Source organism: Mercenaria mercenaria, chromosome 10 (assembly GCF_021730395.1).
Source record: "Mercenaria mercenaria strain notata chromosome 10, MADL_Memer_1, whole genome shotgun sequence".
Classification (NCBI taxonomy): domain Eukaryota; kingdom Metazoa; phylum Mollusca; class Bivalvia; order Venerida; family Veneridae; genus Mercenaria; species Mercenaria mercenaria.
Window position 1 is genome coordinate 8,132,005 of NC_069370.1, and position 16,312 is coordinate 8,148,316.

The 16,312-nt window shown below is 34.8% G+C and overlaps 1 protein-coding gene across 2 annotated transcripts in view; it reads left to right on the top strand.

Moving 5' to 3' along the window:
- The window catches only part of LOC123559996 (FK506-binding protein 5-like), a 34,311-nt gene extending 18,531 nt beyond the window's left edge, over positions 1-15,780 (top strand). For both annotated transcript variants that reach the window (XM_045352190.2, XM_045352189.2), the window contains exon 2: positions 10,409-15,780. In XM_045352190.2, the coding sequence (XP_045208125.2) occupies positions 10,471-13,965 (3,495 nt within the window). In that variant the 5' untranslated portion in view covers positions 10,409-10,470 and the 3' untranslated portion in view covers positions 13,966-15,780. The remainder of the gene's footprint in view (positions 1-10,408) is intronic.
- The last annotated feature ends 532 nt before the right edge of the window (positions 15,781-16,312 follow it).

The following is a 16,312-nucleotide window of genomic DNA, read 5'->3' on the forward strand; positions in this document are numbered from 1 at the left end:
CCATCAATAGGCTCTGGGAAACTTTCATCATTTTCATATTACACCAGTTCTAAAAAATGGATAAATATCAAACAGGGAATGTCGCGTTCCAAAAACGCAGCCTCCCCTAAACGAAACCCACAGCACGCAGATATGCACACTTCTAACACACACACTCAAATAGGCCTACAATGCAAATACATAAGTTACATTTGGCCTATAGTTATTAGAGAAGCTTGGTTTCTAACAATCACCCAGCAGCAGCTGAGATGGAGACAAAAAATTGACTCGGATAAATACATCATTCATTCTTAATATCAGGAAAATCTTTAACTCACAAGACTCAAGAATAACGTTGAAATACCAAGCGACTTTGCTCATGGAATTTTTTGCTGTTCTAATATACGATCGAAAAATCCGAAATTCTGTCTGCCCAATTCAAGGCTTGGCCTCAGCAACTTAAGATACCGTGTCTTCAGGTAATATATTTAAATATTTCTTCCATGAGGAAGCCATCCAGCTGGCTTATGGAAGGTCGCTGGTTCCACCAAGCTGGCGGCCTGTGATAGAGTAATGCAAGGAAGGGCACCTAGGGTCTTTCTCCCCCATTAAAAGCTGGCACGTCGCCATACGACCTATGGTGGTGTCGGTGTGACGTTAAACCCAGCAAGAGCAAAACAGAAAAAATGCTATTGCCAACATCTTTTTGTTCAAGCGGATTAAGACGTCAAATACTGATCGATTTTGGGATGAACTTAAGGCAAAACAAATTATGTTGTCTATTAAATGAAACGTGTTTCTCTCGCAAGACAGAATGAACGAATATAAAAGAACTAACTATCACAACAATATGATTTCTTAGATAAAAATATTGTCTGATTTTCTAACAATCTACTTATAGGTGTTTTATCCAACTTTCCAATTTAGATAGCAACTGATTTTTTTTCTAACTGATAAATGTAAGAATCGGATAAAAAGTCTTATCAGTGTTGTTGTCTTGGATGTTTTAGGAATTATCAGATTTTCCAGGACTTTAAATTGTGTTACCAGGTTACTGTATCTTTAACACTGTATTTTCAAATACCAAGAACTAGATTAGAAATATGAAAAATGCACATTAAACTATAGACTAGCATTGAAGTAATCAGCTATGGCCTCCGTCTGTACACGATCAAGGAAACGGAAATATACCTAGTATTCCTGCCAATTTATCTTCCTGTACTTCATGCTTCCACGTGCTGATAGGCCTGATGAACCAGTGGACACCGGTCACTCTTTACACTCTATTAATTAATTTTCATTGAGGTCATCAAAACACCAAGAACAGTGAGTTTAAGTCTGTGGATAATATTATTTATTTTGTTGTTTTTTATAGTTGCGGGGGCGGGGGCTATATTTGAGACTATCAAATAAGTAAACCAATGATTAATCGGATGGACATGTATGTCTTTGGTTATTTTTGGACAAAGAAACTACTTTCGTTATTAGTTGTTGACTTACATCATGATGATGCAAATGTTTCACTACGATAAACCGAAGACCTTAGATGGCATTAGATAGTAAATTTGTTTTATAACAGTTTACTTTTACGCAATTTGAGTTGAGTCTGCGTGGATGGATGGCCATACTAGTTTTGACTGCCTTCCATACCGTAGGTAAGTAATTTAGCCACGGTCGCTTCAATGAAATCCACAAATTCAAATCCTGCATTCAATAATTTTCAAAAAAAAAAAAATCATAAATTAACAGTTGAACATAAATGCCTATAATATTCAGCTACTCATTTTATTCAGAAAACATATCGGGGCCAAAAGTACGAAACTGGGCCTGTCGCTTACCTTTCATCATGGCTTTGCACTACTTTTTGTACAATTATTACCTTTATAGCAAAGAAGTTCTTGTTTATTGTGATTGGCATGCATTGTCAGGTAATTCTCCTCTGTTGAAGAAATATGCAAAACATACTGACACTAACAGAAACGCGTGAAACGTATTACATTAATCATGTATTCACAAAGTTGTGTACTTGTTCAACCATCTTATATACATGTACATCAAAATGCATTATTAACACCAAAGCAGGAGCGTTTAGAAAATAATTTATAAGTACAACCAACGATAAAACAAGAAGGTACACTATATGTATATTTCAAGTCTAAAGTAACACTAAATGACATGTATCTTTAAAATGATATTTGTTATGACTGTTAGAAAATGCATCTAAATATATTTTATTAAAACATCTGCATTATGGCATTATTTGTCCTAATAGCTTCAAAAGTAAGAAGGACAATATGACCTCTTGGTCTATGTTAGAAAAAGCAACAGTGTTTTTTTTTTTGGAGGTGGGGGGGGGGGTCTCTTTTTTCTTTCTTTTTTCTGTATATTTATCCTATGTCCAATATCATAATCTAATAATCGCACAGCAATTCTTGTTCTTCTTTCTCTCAACGTCACCGGGAAAACAAGTCACGCTCTTACTTCATCTATTAAACAAAAATATATAGTACGTCATCCGGAGTGAGGACAAGACTATCATGTATTTTTTCCAGAATAACCAAGAAATTGACATCATCTTTTTATCAAACCAAACGTTTTAATATTGTTGGATTAGATCAAATTACTCTGGCAACGTTTAGTAAGCCCATAAACGTTGGAATGACGTCATAGGTGGAATAAATCAGAACTCTTAATACGTGCACGTGGGACAGTGTGTATTTCCGTCTCATGGGCAGTAACATATCACTGCCAATTACTTGTCAGCTTGGAACAGAAATGTTTATCAGAGCCAAACTGTGAAACTGAATCATTTTCTCGTCAAAAGAGAAGAAACAGAAGTCAGTACATCACGAAAACAAGCTGATTAAGTTCAAAATTGTTAGCCTAAAACCTTTTGTGTTTAAATTTAGTAAGTATTGTTCAATTCATGGTATAAACAGAACAACAAATATCCAGAAAATGTAAATAGTAAAATAAAAGTGACACTTTTTGCCCCGTTAAGCCGTTCCCTGAATTCAGGGGTAAGACCCGATTTTTTTCCTGTACAAATGATCAGAATTAATGTAATAATTTATACAGTACATATCGCCATTCACATCATTAGCAATAGTCTGGCAACCGACTAGATATTCTTTTTAATTTTCTTTCTAAATCATTTCATTTATATATTCTTACCGATTATTTTTTGGGCTCTGACTACCAATGTTTTGAGCGGTAAAGGGACATCATTATACAATATTTGAATAGCCACAGGTGTTATCTCCTGTGAAAAAATAACAGATTAAGTTAACAAATGTAATGTAATTCAAAAAGAGATTTTACCGAATCAATGAGTTTGAATTTCAAGGCTAATTGATTGTTAAAAAACAACATTTTAATAAATAGCAAAAATGATCTCACTTTAGATAGTTCGGATTATAATAATGAAAAAAAACCACATAACATAAATAACAAAATATAAGATTTTGTCTGAAGTTTGTACAATTATCTTGTATGTGAATACCTGGTAAACATTTAGTTGTTTTTTGTTTATTTTGCGAATAGATAAAAGTTCTGAAAGATCAGAAAAGTAAGTGGCTATAGATTAATAGTAGAAAGGAATTATCAGATTTTCCAGTGCACCGTATTGTGTTACCAGGTTACTATCATTCACTGTGAATCTTTCCATGTTTCTGTTACATCAGCAAAACGGTTTTAGATAAAGTTATTAGAATCATTAACGAAATATCGAGGGCTTAGAGCGAAACAGGTCTATCTGTATATAGAAATAGAAGCAGATAGACCAGTTTCGCTCTAAGCCCTCGACATGACGTAACCCTTTTTCGTTTCATCGACTTTTTCAATATGACTAATATTTATACTAGAACATACGCCAAACTGGCACAATAGAGTCGTGCTGTTAATATTACATATCAAAGTCTTTAGTCTGGCTTAACTAACGTAAAACAACAATAAAAACAGAGAGAATTAAATCGAATCAACTGACCCCAAGTGGTTATAAATATGACCTAAATGTTAACCTACAATAACATGATTTTTCTAAGAAATCGTTTTCGAAAACATAAAAATGCATTACTGTTGTCTTAGGAAATTGACTGGAAAATAGATATCAGAGATATCTTTCCATATGCGCTATCCTTTAGATAAACTGTCGTTTTATCTCATTCTTTTTCTCTGGATGCCATTATTTTGCCGGAATACAAATCAAAATCACTAAATCCTAGGACTTTAGGGCAACTAGCTTTACTTTTGATAAGTTTGTATACATGTTAGTAGGACAGTGCTACGCCAATCTCACAATGTAAATTATCAACAGTAGTTGTGGTGAAGACAAAAAAGAGATATATAGAGTTATCAATCATTTCTTATATCAAGAAGTTTTGAACTCAAACGACTCGCTGGAAGAATACAAAATGCACATGTATGTCAGAAAAAACACAGGTACGATATTTTGATAAAGTTGCCTTTATACTGTTTTTTTTTTTTTTTTTTTCGTACATTTTTTAGTGTTAAAACAAACAAAATCGGCCGAATTAACTTTATCTATAAAATCAATCCCGATTCTTTTTAATTATAAATCGAATGAAGATGGGAAAAAAACATATTTTGATGACTTCTAAGGGATAGAAATTTGTCTCATTTTTTTTCACAATTTATTTCTAGGCGTTTTACCCCGCCTGCCAATTTTGACATCAAATCATATTTTCGAGCTGATAAAAGCGAACATCAGAAGAAGAAAAAAGAAGGTGTCGGTGTTGTTGACCTACGCTGAGGGGAACTATTAGAGTTTTCAATGCTTTGAATTGTGTTATTAGGTTACTACATCATTTACACTGAATCTTCAAGTATCCAGATCTAGATTATTAGGAATATGAAAATCTAAATTGAACTAAAGTCTGGCATTGAAGTAATTAGCTATGACCTCCGTTCATACACGACCCGGGAAACAGAAACATACCTAACATTCCTACAATTTGATTATCTTTCATCCATGTGCTAGTAGGCCAGGTGTACCACTGGACATCGGTCAAAATTCCTTCACCTAGGTAATTAAAACACCCGGAACAGTCATAGATATCGTCAGAGTTCAAGTCCATACATTACACTCAGTACTACATTTTCTTGTTGATGTTTTTGCTGATTTTGTTGTTGTTTTTATTGTGTATTAGGGATAGGGTTGAGGTTGAGACTGTCGGCTGAGTAAACCAGTGTTAATTTATCTGATGTTTAATGGGGTGAACATGTAAGAATTCGAGTATTTTCGGATGAAGAAACTTTTTTTCGCACTTGGTTGATGTCTTACACCAGAATTAGTTGATGTGAACACATGGACTTGTATTCCGGAATGATTCAAACGTTTCATTGCGATAAGCCAACAACCGCAACCTTTAGATCTTTATTTCACTCATCATTGGAAGCATTTAGTCTTTTGCACTCCATTTGATATTGTGTAGTAATTGCCTTTAGGATCATAAGAGTCCATTCAATATCGATGCAATAGAATTCCGCTTAAGCCGGTGCTAGAAGGTCACATTTGGTATACTGGAAAATAATGTATATATACAGTAAATGATACACCAAGTTTCAAGTTTTATTTTCATTAAACCAGACGGTCATAGACCCATATGGTACATATACAGGATATATACATGACAACAGTGAAAATTTAATCATAACACAATAAACAAATGATTCATATAATATAACAATTCCAACATCTCCAACAATTCATGTTTATTACACTCTGACATATTAACGAGATTCAGCAATGCAGTTGGTATATGATTTAAAGTTTTCCACGAATGAAAGCTATCTAAAGGTATCTATACTGGATTGTTTTATATATAACAGATGAAAGGATAAAATGGTATATGAAGATCAACTTGCATTTAATAAACTACACCACTGATTTATGAATGGATACAATATAAGCTATATTTGTATCCCAAGGCTGACCGTTCTTGTAAGAATGCGAAAGGGTCTTACACATACAGTATATTATATTATCAACCACAAACCTGAAATTAAATTATTACAATATTAGTTTGATTATGTATGTCACATTACAATTAACAATCAGTCATACATGTATAATTTTTAGACTGAATTTTGTGTTCTCCCTGTCGCGAAATCTGATGTCAAAAAAAATGCTCAGTTTACAAATTTTCAAATCGCTGTTGAAAATTCCCTGTAAATGATTGCACCAACTGCTACACTGTTTCTTACTTGTAAAATCTATAAATAATCTATTGTTGTTGTTCATTTCTTTCAATTTCATAGTAAGCAAATGTTGCTATTACTCCATATTAGTGCTAATATTTTGCAAGCTCGATTTTGATAAAAACTTGAAGTTTATTTCATAACGATCATAATCGTTGATTCTCAAAGGGAAAAAAAGTACGTAAAAGTTCTGCAAGGTTTCGCAAGACAAGATACTAAAATCTAATTTATGTTTTTTTATCAGACCTAATTGTTCATATTGTAAAAAATGACGATGTTTATTTAGTAGCACATAAATGCCTAAACGATGTCGTAAAATCGGCACAGTAATATTTTGCATAGAATCTAAAACATGCGTGTAGGACATATACGTTATTCCGTCAGGTAGGCAGTAACATATCATTGCCAATTACTTCTCAACTTGGAACAGGAAAGGTGTTTCAGAGCCAAAATATGAGTGATCATTTAAGTTTATTCATTAAGCCGATCCATCAAGTTTATAGCAGAAATAGTCTCAATGTACACGTATTAAATATTTAATAATGTACAATATCAAATTTTCGAAAAACTATCATGTTGAAATTTTCACACCTTGATACTTGCAGGTTGTCAGCGACAGGGCACGTTTTTACCAACTTCGATCACTTCTTTTGCGAGAAATGAACCTTTACCTACGGACTGTGATTTTAGCTAAATTATAATAGAACAACGTCACTCTTCACATGCTGAAATGTAAAATCCATATCGGGTCTCTGGCGTCATTTATTATGTTGTATTTGATTGGTATACTATATAATAAAACGGTTCTTATAATATGCTTTAATTCGTTCTTTGGGAAACTAATACTGCCATTCTAAAATCTCCACTGCAGAGAGCTAGTCCATAGTTATCTATAAAGTTATGCAGATGTTCGTGTTGTTGAATTTTTATGCATATAAATGTATTACAGTAGAGGAAATCCAATTAAATATCATCTTATGTTTATTAAAATAAATTCTAACACGATCCGCAGCAATTGCTATATAAACATACAGCGAAATCGCCTATACATGAATCTACGAGACCTATCATGTGTCGGTGCGACGTTAAATCCAACCAAAAAAATGGATCTACGATAAAATATGGTTGGCTGTTACATTTCACCTCCTATAATTGTGATGTAAGAATTTCTACTTCTGTTCCATAACATACGAATTATTCCAGGGCTAAACGGTTGAGAACAACATTTCAAAAACATAATTATGATAAAAAGTCATACTGACTTATGTGTAGGACCGTAAAACACAGCGTATTCAATTAGCTTAATTATGATACAGTGGTGACGTCATAAATGTATGACATAAAGTATGACGTCATAATGATGTGACGTCATATAAAAGTTATGCTTGTAACTCGTAACACAGAGCCAACTTTTACATGCCATGCCTTTTGTTTCTATTACGTCGTGTGTTAGAGATTCACCTGGCGGGGATAACTTTTATTTACACTGGCCCGTGTCTTTGGAACATGGTGGGGGTAAGAGTGAGGTTGGGTGCACACCATAAACTGGTTTAAGCTCCCCAGTGGTGTTTTTGCCACTGACCGTTCCAAGGCGGTGCCCAACTGTGTTCTTTTGTTTGTTCGTATTGTCCTCTTGTGTAGGCTTTGTGTGTGTGCGCGTGTATGTGTGTGTGTTCCTTTGTTTGTTCGTTTTGTCCTCGTGTTTTGGCTTTGTGTGTGTGCACGTGTGTGTTTGTGGTGTTCTCGTCTGCGTGCTGTAGGTTTCGTTTTGGGGAGGATGCGATTTTGGTACGTAGCATTCCCTGTTTGATATTTGTCTTTGTTTTTACCTAAAAAACAAAGAAAAATATCAAACAGGGAATGCCACGTACCAAAAACGCAGCCTCCTCAAAACGAAACCCCCAGCACGCAGACGCGTGCACGACACACACATACACACACACACACACACACACACACCCAAAGCCAACACATAAGGACAAAACGAACAACAAACACGCACACAAAGCCAACACATAAGACGAAACGAACAAACAAAGGAACACAGTGGGGCACCGCCTTGGAACGGTCAGTGGCAAAAACACCACTGGGGAGCTTAAACCGGTTTATGGTGCACCTAACCTCACTCTTACCCCCACCATGTTCCAAAGACATGGGACAGTGTAAATAAAAGTAATCCCCTCCAGGTGAATCTCTTACACACGTAATGGAAACAAAAAGGCATGGCATGTAAAACACAAAAATGCTCGTGTATAAATATATAAAAAAACAAACCTTAAGAACCAAAACCGTATGTACTCAATGCCTTTTCAGAAGACAGAGCAACAAGAGAAACACCCTTAAGGGCCCGACGAAACAGGCCAGAAGACAAATATCAAAACAGTTCAGTCCTGGTAGGATTTAAAAACTGCTTATCATAGAGTCATAAATTGATTATTCTGTTCATAATAATTTGCGAGCTGTTAGATAACTAGTTTATGAATACTTCTCAAAATTTAATAAAAAAAGAGAACAAATACCTATACGTTCCAATGGCTATGCAACACTTTCTAACCATGGGGGTAAATTGTAACTGTATATGATCCGAATGACGTATTACGCTGAAAATGTAGTACTGTAAAATACAAATCAGTTGCGTTGTTAGAATCGAAATAATAAATATGTTCCAATAATTTTATCAGTTAATAAAACATGGGCAGTCGTTTGGATGCGAATGATTAAATCACTCGTGCTTCGCACTCGTGATTTAATTATTACGCATCCAAACTCCTGCCCATATTTTATTAACTGATAAAATATAGGAACAGATTTATTATTTCTTAATTCTAATATGCTTTTTCTCTGTTAAAACACTCTTTCGCTAGAATGACGTCACGTTAACGTGCGGTGGCGTCAATGCTTTTGTTGCGACCAAGAAAGAGCGCTACTATATCTGTTTTACTGTTTTAGATTAAGGGCATATTAGAATCGAAATAATCTATAGCAAAACAGTCTTTTAACGCTATTTATATACTCGTTAAATTATTACGCCCGTCGTATAACCACCCATCGTGCATAAATAGTGTTAAAACACTCTTTTGCTATAAATTATTTCTTCATTTTCGTGAGACTAAGATTGGTATTCAGCAAAGACCTATTACCAGTCAGAAAAATCTGTCTTTGTATGAATGTATCTTTGTTCAAAGATGTCTTTAACAGATGTTGTACTATAACAGCTCAAAAACTGAATACTGCAAAAGATACCAAAATCTCTCGAGAAAAATTATTTGTTTTCCATGTATAACAGTGAACTTAAATTGTTTAATGAAGACGTGTTTCAAGAAGCTTCGCAATGTGAAGAATGATTAAGAATGATTATTGTTTTAATGTGAATATTTTTTCATAGTATGTTTTTTCTAAACTTAAATGAAAAGTAAAGGAATTATTAAAGTGAAATATCACCTTTGTGTTATTTATGCTTTTTTTCTGTGCTTCTTTTGTGCTTCATCACCTTTGTGTTATTTATGCTTTTTTCTGTGCTTCTTTTGTGCTTCTGGTTTTCTTGTTGTTGGTGGTGGTTATTTTTTTTGTTGTTGTTGTTGTTGTTGCTGCTGTTCTTTATATAACAGTGAGCATAATGACTTCGAGATGGTTTTTTTAAGATGGCAGAATTTTTTTTTTTTTAATTCTTACTTAAGACATAAAACGTTTCGATTTAACTAAAAAATTAACATCATCCTGTATATATTTTCATTCTGTTGTGCAAGCATTAACTCTTCATTTCTTGAAAGCTAGTTACATCAGGAGCGCAGATCTGATAATAATTTTCTCTTATCACGTCATGTCTTCAGAGCTTAAAATATCTCTTTCCTGGTGAACATGTGGCTGTTAAATCTTGAATTCTGGTAATAAAGATGAAAAATTATTTCTGATATACACGCATTTCAGCCTTAAACCTCTTAATTCTGTGGAATGTAAAAGATGAAATATTGGGTTTCCGTGGTTCAAATGAATCTAATGGTACCTGATGGTTAAATAGACGGCAGGTGTTACTTATTATGTAAGAACTTAATCGAAATTCAAACTGTTTCATATACGTTTTGTTGCGTTGGAATGCAAGGTTATTTGCTTAAAACTTTTTTTTTCTGTGAAAAATGCACAGCTCTATTAGAAGCACGTATTGTAATGTAAGTGACTAATCCTTATTAATGTCAAATTGTTCTATTTTCAGATGTAGTGCTGTGTAGCAAACGATGGCACGTGCCTTACCTCTGACCTTGAACCAGTAGGTACATGAGTGATACAGAACAAGATGTAGCCCAAGCTGTTGTGTCTACCGCGCTTCCGTGTTGCTTTTCCCCTGTGGTGACTGATGTTAATGTTTCCAGTGAAGAAGCCAGCCATGTTTGTATATCTTCAGACAACGGTTCATCAAATGTGTCATACTCTCACGATTTAACAACTGATCAGACTTTCAACACTATACATGCAAGCGCTTACGAAGATATAAGTGATAATAGTTTACGCCCAGACATTTCACCAGAAGGCACTGTTGAAAATGTCAAAGTTAATGAATCGGAGATAAAGAAGCCTGCTCTATTTGACGCAAACTCCCAGAACGTTTCAGAACGTTCAGGACAACCCCTTAGCACTGACACCAAGAATGCTATTGGTGAAAACGCTACACAAGTAAAAGAAATACCATCTTCCAAAAACCTAACTTCTCCTGTCAGTGGTGTCTCGGACTCACAAACTGCCTTTTGTTCAGCTTTAAACGTTAAACAGACAAGTGTTGTTTCAACTCCAGGTTCTGATGTGAAATTACTATTTGTTGATTCATCTAATGAACAAAATGTTAACAAAATACAAAGTCAGTATCAATTAAAGGACTCTCTTTCAAACGAGGGAATAGAAACAAAGGATTCCCTTTATAACGAGGACTATTTTTCCGAATCAACAGATGGTACTTTGCAAAATTCTGAAGAGTCAAGTGAACCTGAAGAATCTCTTGTAGTTACGAAACAAGACTATTCAAACGTTATTGTCACAAAGTGTGGTAAAATGGGAAACAAACAAGCGCAGACTTCTAAAGTCCGAAGTGATGATGATACTCCGGACGACGGTAGAACAAAGTGCTGCGAAATACCGAAAAAGAAAATTAAGGAAAAAAGTGGCAGATCAAACAGAGCCAGCCGAAGTGATGACCTCAACTTCGATTCAAACGAGGTCTATCCTTTTGAAGGAAGATCTCGCAGTGAACAAGAAATTAATGAACCTGTTGAGCTAGAACCATTTGAAATTGTAGAAACGGATGATATAAAATTTGTACCAGGAGCAGGTACATCCGATGTAATAAAATCTGTAAGTGAACCTAGGTTTACAACAATAGCCGAAGAACCACCACTTTCTGAAGACGTCCAAGATCCAGCATCATCTCTTAGTGCTGAAGAAACAAAATTAAAGGTCCCATTCTATGTTGATAAAGGTAATAGACTTATAGAACCTGGAACTGCAACTGCTCATTCAACTTTTGAATTCAAACAAGTGAAACCGAAAACAAAGTTCAGTGCTTTAACATCTGATCAACTTCAGCACAATTATGAAAATGTAGATAGAATAGATGAATCGCACACGGAGTCTAAAGAAAGTGGTCGAAAAACATCTTCAAGTAGCTCTAAATCAAGCTCAAGCTCAAGTAGCAAAGATGTCAGTCGAAAGAACTCTAAGGACGCAATACCAAAACCTTCAAGAAAAGGAAAGAGTAAAACTTCAGATGCAGTCGGGGAGAGTAGTGTTGTACGACGAGAAGACGAGAAAAAGAAAACAAAAATAGAAAAAAGCCAAAACACACAGTCTGTGCGAGACAGCGAAATTGACCGAAAAATAGACAGCGTTTTAATGCTCACTCAAACAATGTTCTCACAAACCAAAGTCACAGAAAATCAGGAAAAGAAACAGGACAAAGATCAGTCCCAAGCTGTTGTTTTAAATCAGTATGAAAATGTAAATGTTTGTGCAAAGTTAGAACCAACTGGAATAGTCATAACTCATAAGGATACACAACCTGTCCTCACAAAAAAGGAAAATACCAAGAATGACAGGGTAGAAACAAAATGCGTTGGAAATAATTGCATAGAACCAAAAGAAACTGTAGAAGTGAAAACCAAAAGACAAAATATTCCAAGATTATCAAAGGATATTGTTGAAATTTCGGACAGTGGTACGCTTATTATAAAATCATTGGCAGACTTGCCATCTGCAGAACCATCCGAACAGGCTGGTGATGAAAAAAGTGATGAACATAGCCGTTCCGAAAGCTTGAGTGAAGATGACAATAATGACAATACTGATGTTAAAGTACCATATGAAACAATAGACCGCCTTTCTACAGAAATCAAGAAGGAAAATATTGAATCGCCAAGTATAACAGAAGAAAAAGAACTCACTATAGAAAAGGAACACGTACCGCCACCATCACCATTGGTTTTGGGAGCCTTAGAAGAAGAAGCAGAAGAAGAGTTTGAAGATGCTGATGATGATATCGACTTTAGGGAGGAAGACAGACGAAAAAGTGAGATTTTGGAATTCACTGAAAACGTTTGCAAAAGATTGTCACACTTGCTGGAAGTAATGCCTGACGAGGATGACGATGAAGTCAGAAACGAAACTATAAATAGCCCAGAACAGGAACGTAAAATGTACGAAGATCACATATATGAAACAATTGATGGTTCTACTAAAATTGCAGAATATAAAGAATGTTCAAACTCCTGCGACTTAATAAATGAGAAAGAGGTTAAAAACAACGAATTAGGGTCTAAATCTACAGAAGATCAGATCTTAATACTTTCAACAAGAAGTGAATCATCTAGTACTCTCAAACGAACATCGGGAGATTCTGAAATTTACAACCAACAAGAAATGCAGCGATCTTCTCTTTCAGATGATGAACTACCTGACTATTTCGATCCAAGGGAAATACCGCCCCCGAAACGAGATTCTGAAATACTATGTGACGTGTTAGAATCTTATACAGATGATATTGTGCAAATCGATGATTTGCCATCGCAAGAAGTTTCAGAAATTTTAAAATCAAATAAACTGAATTTCGAAGGTCTCCAGTGTGACAAAACTGCCTTAGATAATAAAGGCAAGGATTTTTCGTTACCTATACAATCTTTCGAAACTGACCTGATAAATGATACACCAGCACCCAGTATAACTGAAGATCTTCGAGACATAACACCTACTGCTGAAGCTCATCCGAAACTTACAGCTCTTCCAGAACTAGCTAAGGCAGAGGAAGAATCACTAGTGCAATTTGAAACTTCCGGTCGGCAATCTGCCACGTGCACTGAATCTGACCTTGACATTTCTGAACATCGAGATGACCTTAGCACAGACAGTATGCTGGCTGATGATGAGGCAGAAGAAACTATGGAAATTCTGTTCACAAAGACTTACACAGAGCCTGTAGAGGGAGCTGAAGTATTCCTCAGTTGCACTGTAGTTAACAGTGCATATAAAGATGAACAGAAGAAAAGTGAAACTTGGCTCTCAGATGAAGCGTTAGAGTATTTGGAAGCAAATGCATCAGAAGTGATGTCTACTGCCTTCTTGAAGGCTAAAAAGGAAATGAAAGACATCCAAGTTTGCTTACAGAGCTTACGTCAACAGATGGAACACTTTCATAGTGACTGTGACGATATAAGTCTCCCAGAAATCCCTGTCGACTCTCTCTCTCCGGACTACTTCGGTGTCCCTATGAGGAAAGCTGTAACGGACTAATTGACTTTTTTCTTGCTTGTTTTACAAATATTTCATGTTTAATTTCACTCACTTTATCACTTTCAGCGTCATATTTACATTCTATGTCAAATTTTATGGAAATGAGTATGTTGAAAAGTTTCACCAAAGTAGCATAAATTGTATAGTAAGTTTTTTATATTTTTAATCATTTTATTTATTTCATAGGTCATTATTTTTGTATATTACATTTGTGTTATTTATTTCATTGTTAAGCTTAATCAAGTAACGGAAACTCGTGCGGATCTGGTTGGTATTTCTAGGGTTTTCTGTAAAAAAATGGTTTGATTATCATTTCATTATATACAGTGCAACCTCTCCAGAGCGTCCCTCTCTTAAGCAAAAACCTCTATATAACAATATCATCAAAATTTCCCTAAGCTGAAATATACTATCAAGTTAACCTCTGCAGAACAACATCCTCTACATAACAGTCAATACTTGTATCTCCCAAAGGGTGTTGCTCTACAGAGGTTGCACTGTATTTTAAAACTGGTATCGTTATTCATGTATGTATGTATTCATTAATCAGATTTTGAAACTTGGATCATGATTATGTCTTTAGCTATTTTGTCTTCTAGTTTCTTTTATATACAGCAGAATATGTTAACGATACAGACTTTTCTGTTTATATGCTAACAAATATGTGTAAGATGGATCATTTTGCTATTATATACATGGCTTTAGTAAACAGTATAGGTCAGTTTTTCCAATTAAGCTCTAGCATCTATAAAATGAAATTGAATTCTTTTACCATAAATATGTTGTGTATAAATTTTTACTGCAGTCTTTACTATATCATATTATTTTCATTCATCTGTAGACTTTATTTTTGAATAATGTAATATTATTTGCAACGATCTTTATGATGAGTTACAAGCAATGAAAATGTTTAAGCATTATAATAATAATACTTAAGGACGCATGCGGCAGTTTTCCCAATAATAGAATTTGTTCAAACTTTGTATATGAACAGAGTGTCATGTTAGAAACGGAATTTTAAAAAATCGAAGGTCATCATGCTTGTTCAGGAGTTATCTACCCTTGAATATGCAAATTTGAAGAAAAATCCAGTTTTAAGGGCAGATAACTCCCAAACAACCACGGTGACCTATGATTGTTTTTGCATGTTTCTGTTTCTAACATGAAACTGTGTTCATATACAAAGTTTGAACAAATTCTATTATTGGAAACTTTTTGCCCCATCTCTCATACAAGAAACTGCAGCAAGTGTCTTTAAACTAAAACATTTATATAAAGCCTCCAGCACATACATATTCGGAGCTTTTCTGGTATTATCGTGTATATTTAACAAATAATCAAGGCCTTCGAGTGGTTTATCGTCTAGTTTACCACGGTTCTGAGTTCAGATGCGTAGGAATTGAACCACGAGGGCGTTAGCCCGAGTGGTTAAATACTGAAGCATCTGAACGATGAACCGTGGTAAATCAGACGATAAATCACAAGAAGGCCTTGATTGTTTTCATTCTGACATGCTCATTGACATATTTTAATAAATATTATGCTGGACTTCATTTACCCGAGGAGTAATGTATCGGACGTCATGCGGCAATTTGACGTCATAATTGACGTCATAATGATCTCTTACCGGTCCGCGCGCGTCAACCGTTGTTTATCGCAGAATATACAGAGCTTGAATTCCTTCTTTGTTTAACTGGAAATCAAATCGAGTCATGTTAGAATTTAGGTTATATGTGTTCGGTTCACTGTAAAACATGCCGCCTTTGTCAAATCATTGCATTGTCACAGCACAGGACAGAATACATGTCTCGTTTATTTGCCTGTCTTTGTTTCTTTTTTCTTGATGATCAAGACACAGAAATGTAGTCTCACTGAAAGTCCTACCTGCGGCTACATATTAATGCGGCAAAACGCTTCGTTTTTTTTTTTTGTGTGTGCATTTGTTATATTGTAGATTGTTAATTTACGCGTCATTTTATTTCGCATTTGATACACAACAGGCTTATTCGCGTCATTTTTATTTCGCATTTGATACACAATAGGCGTATTCATGTTATTTAATACACAATAGGCTTATTCACGTTAATTCAATTTCTCATTTGATAAGCAACAGGCTTATTCACGTTATTTTTAATTTGCATTTGATTCACAAAATTGTTATTCGCCTTGTTTTTTTTTTCTTTTAATTTAGTATTTTATAGACACAACAGGTTAATTCACGTCATTCTTATTTCGCATTTGATACACAATAGGCTTATTTACGTTAATTCAAATTCTCATTTGATACACAACAGGCTTATTTGCGTTAATTTTAATTTGCATTTGATACACAAAATTGCCAATTTTA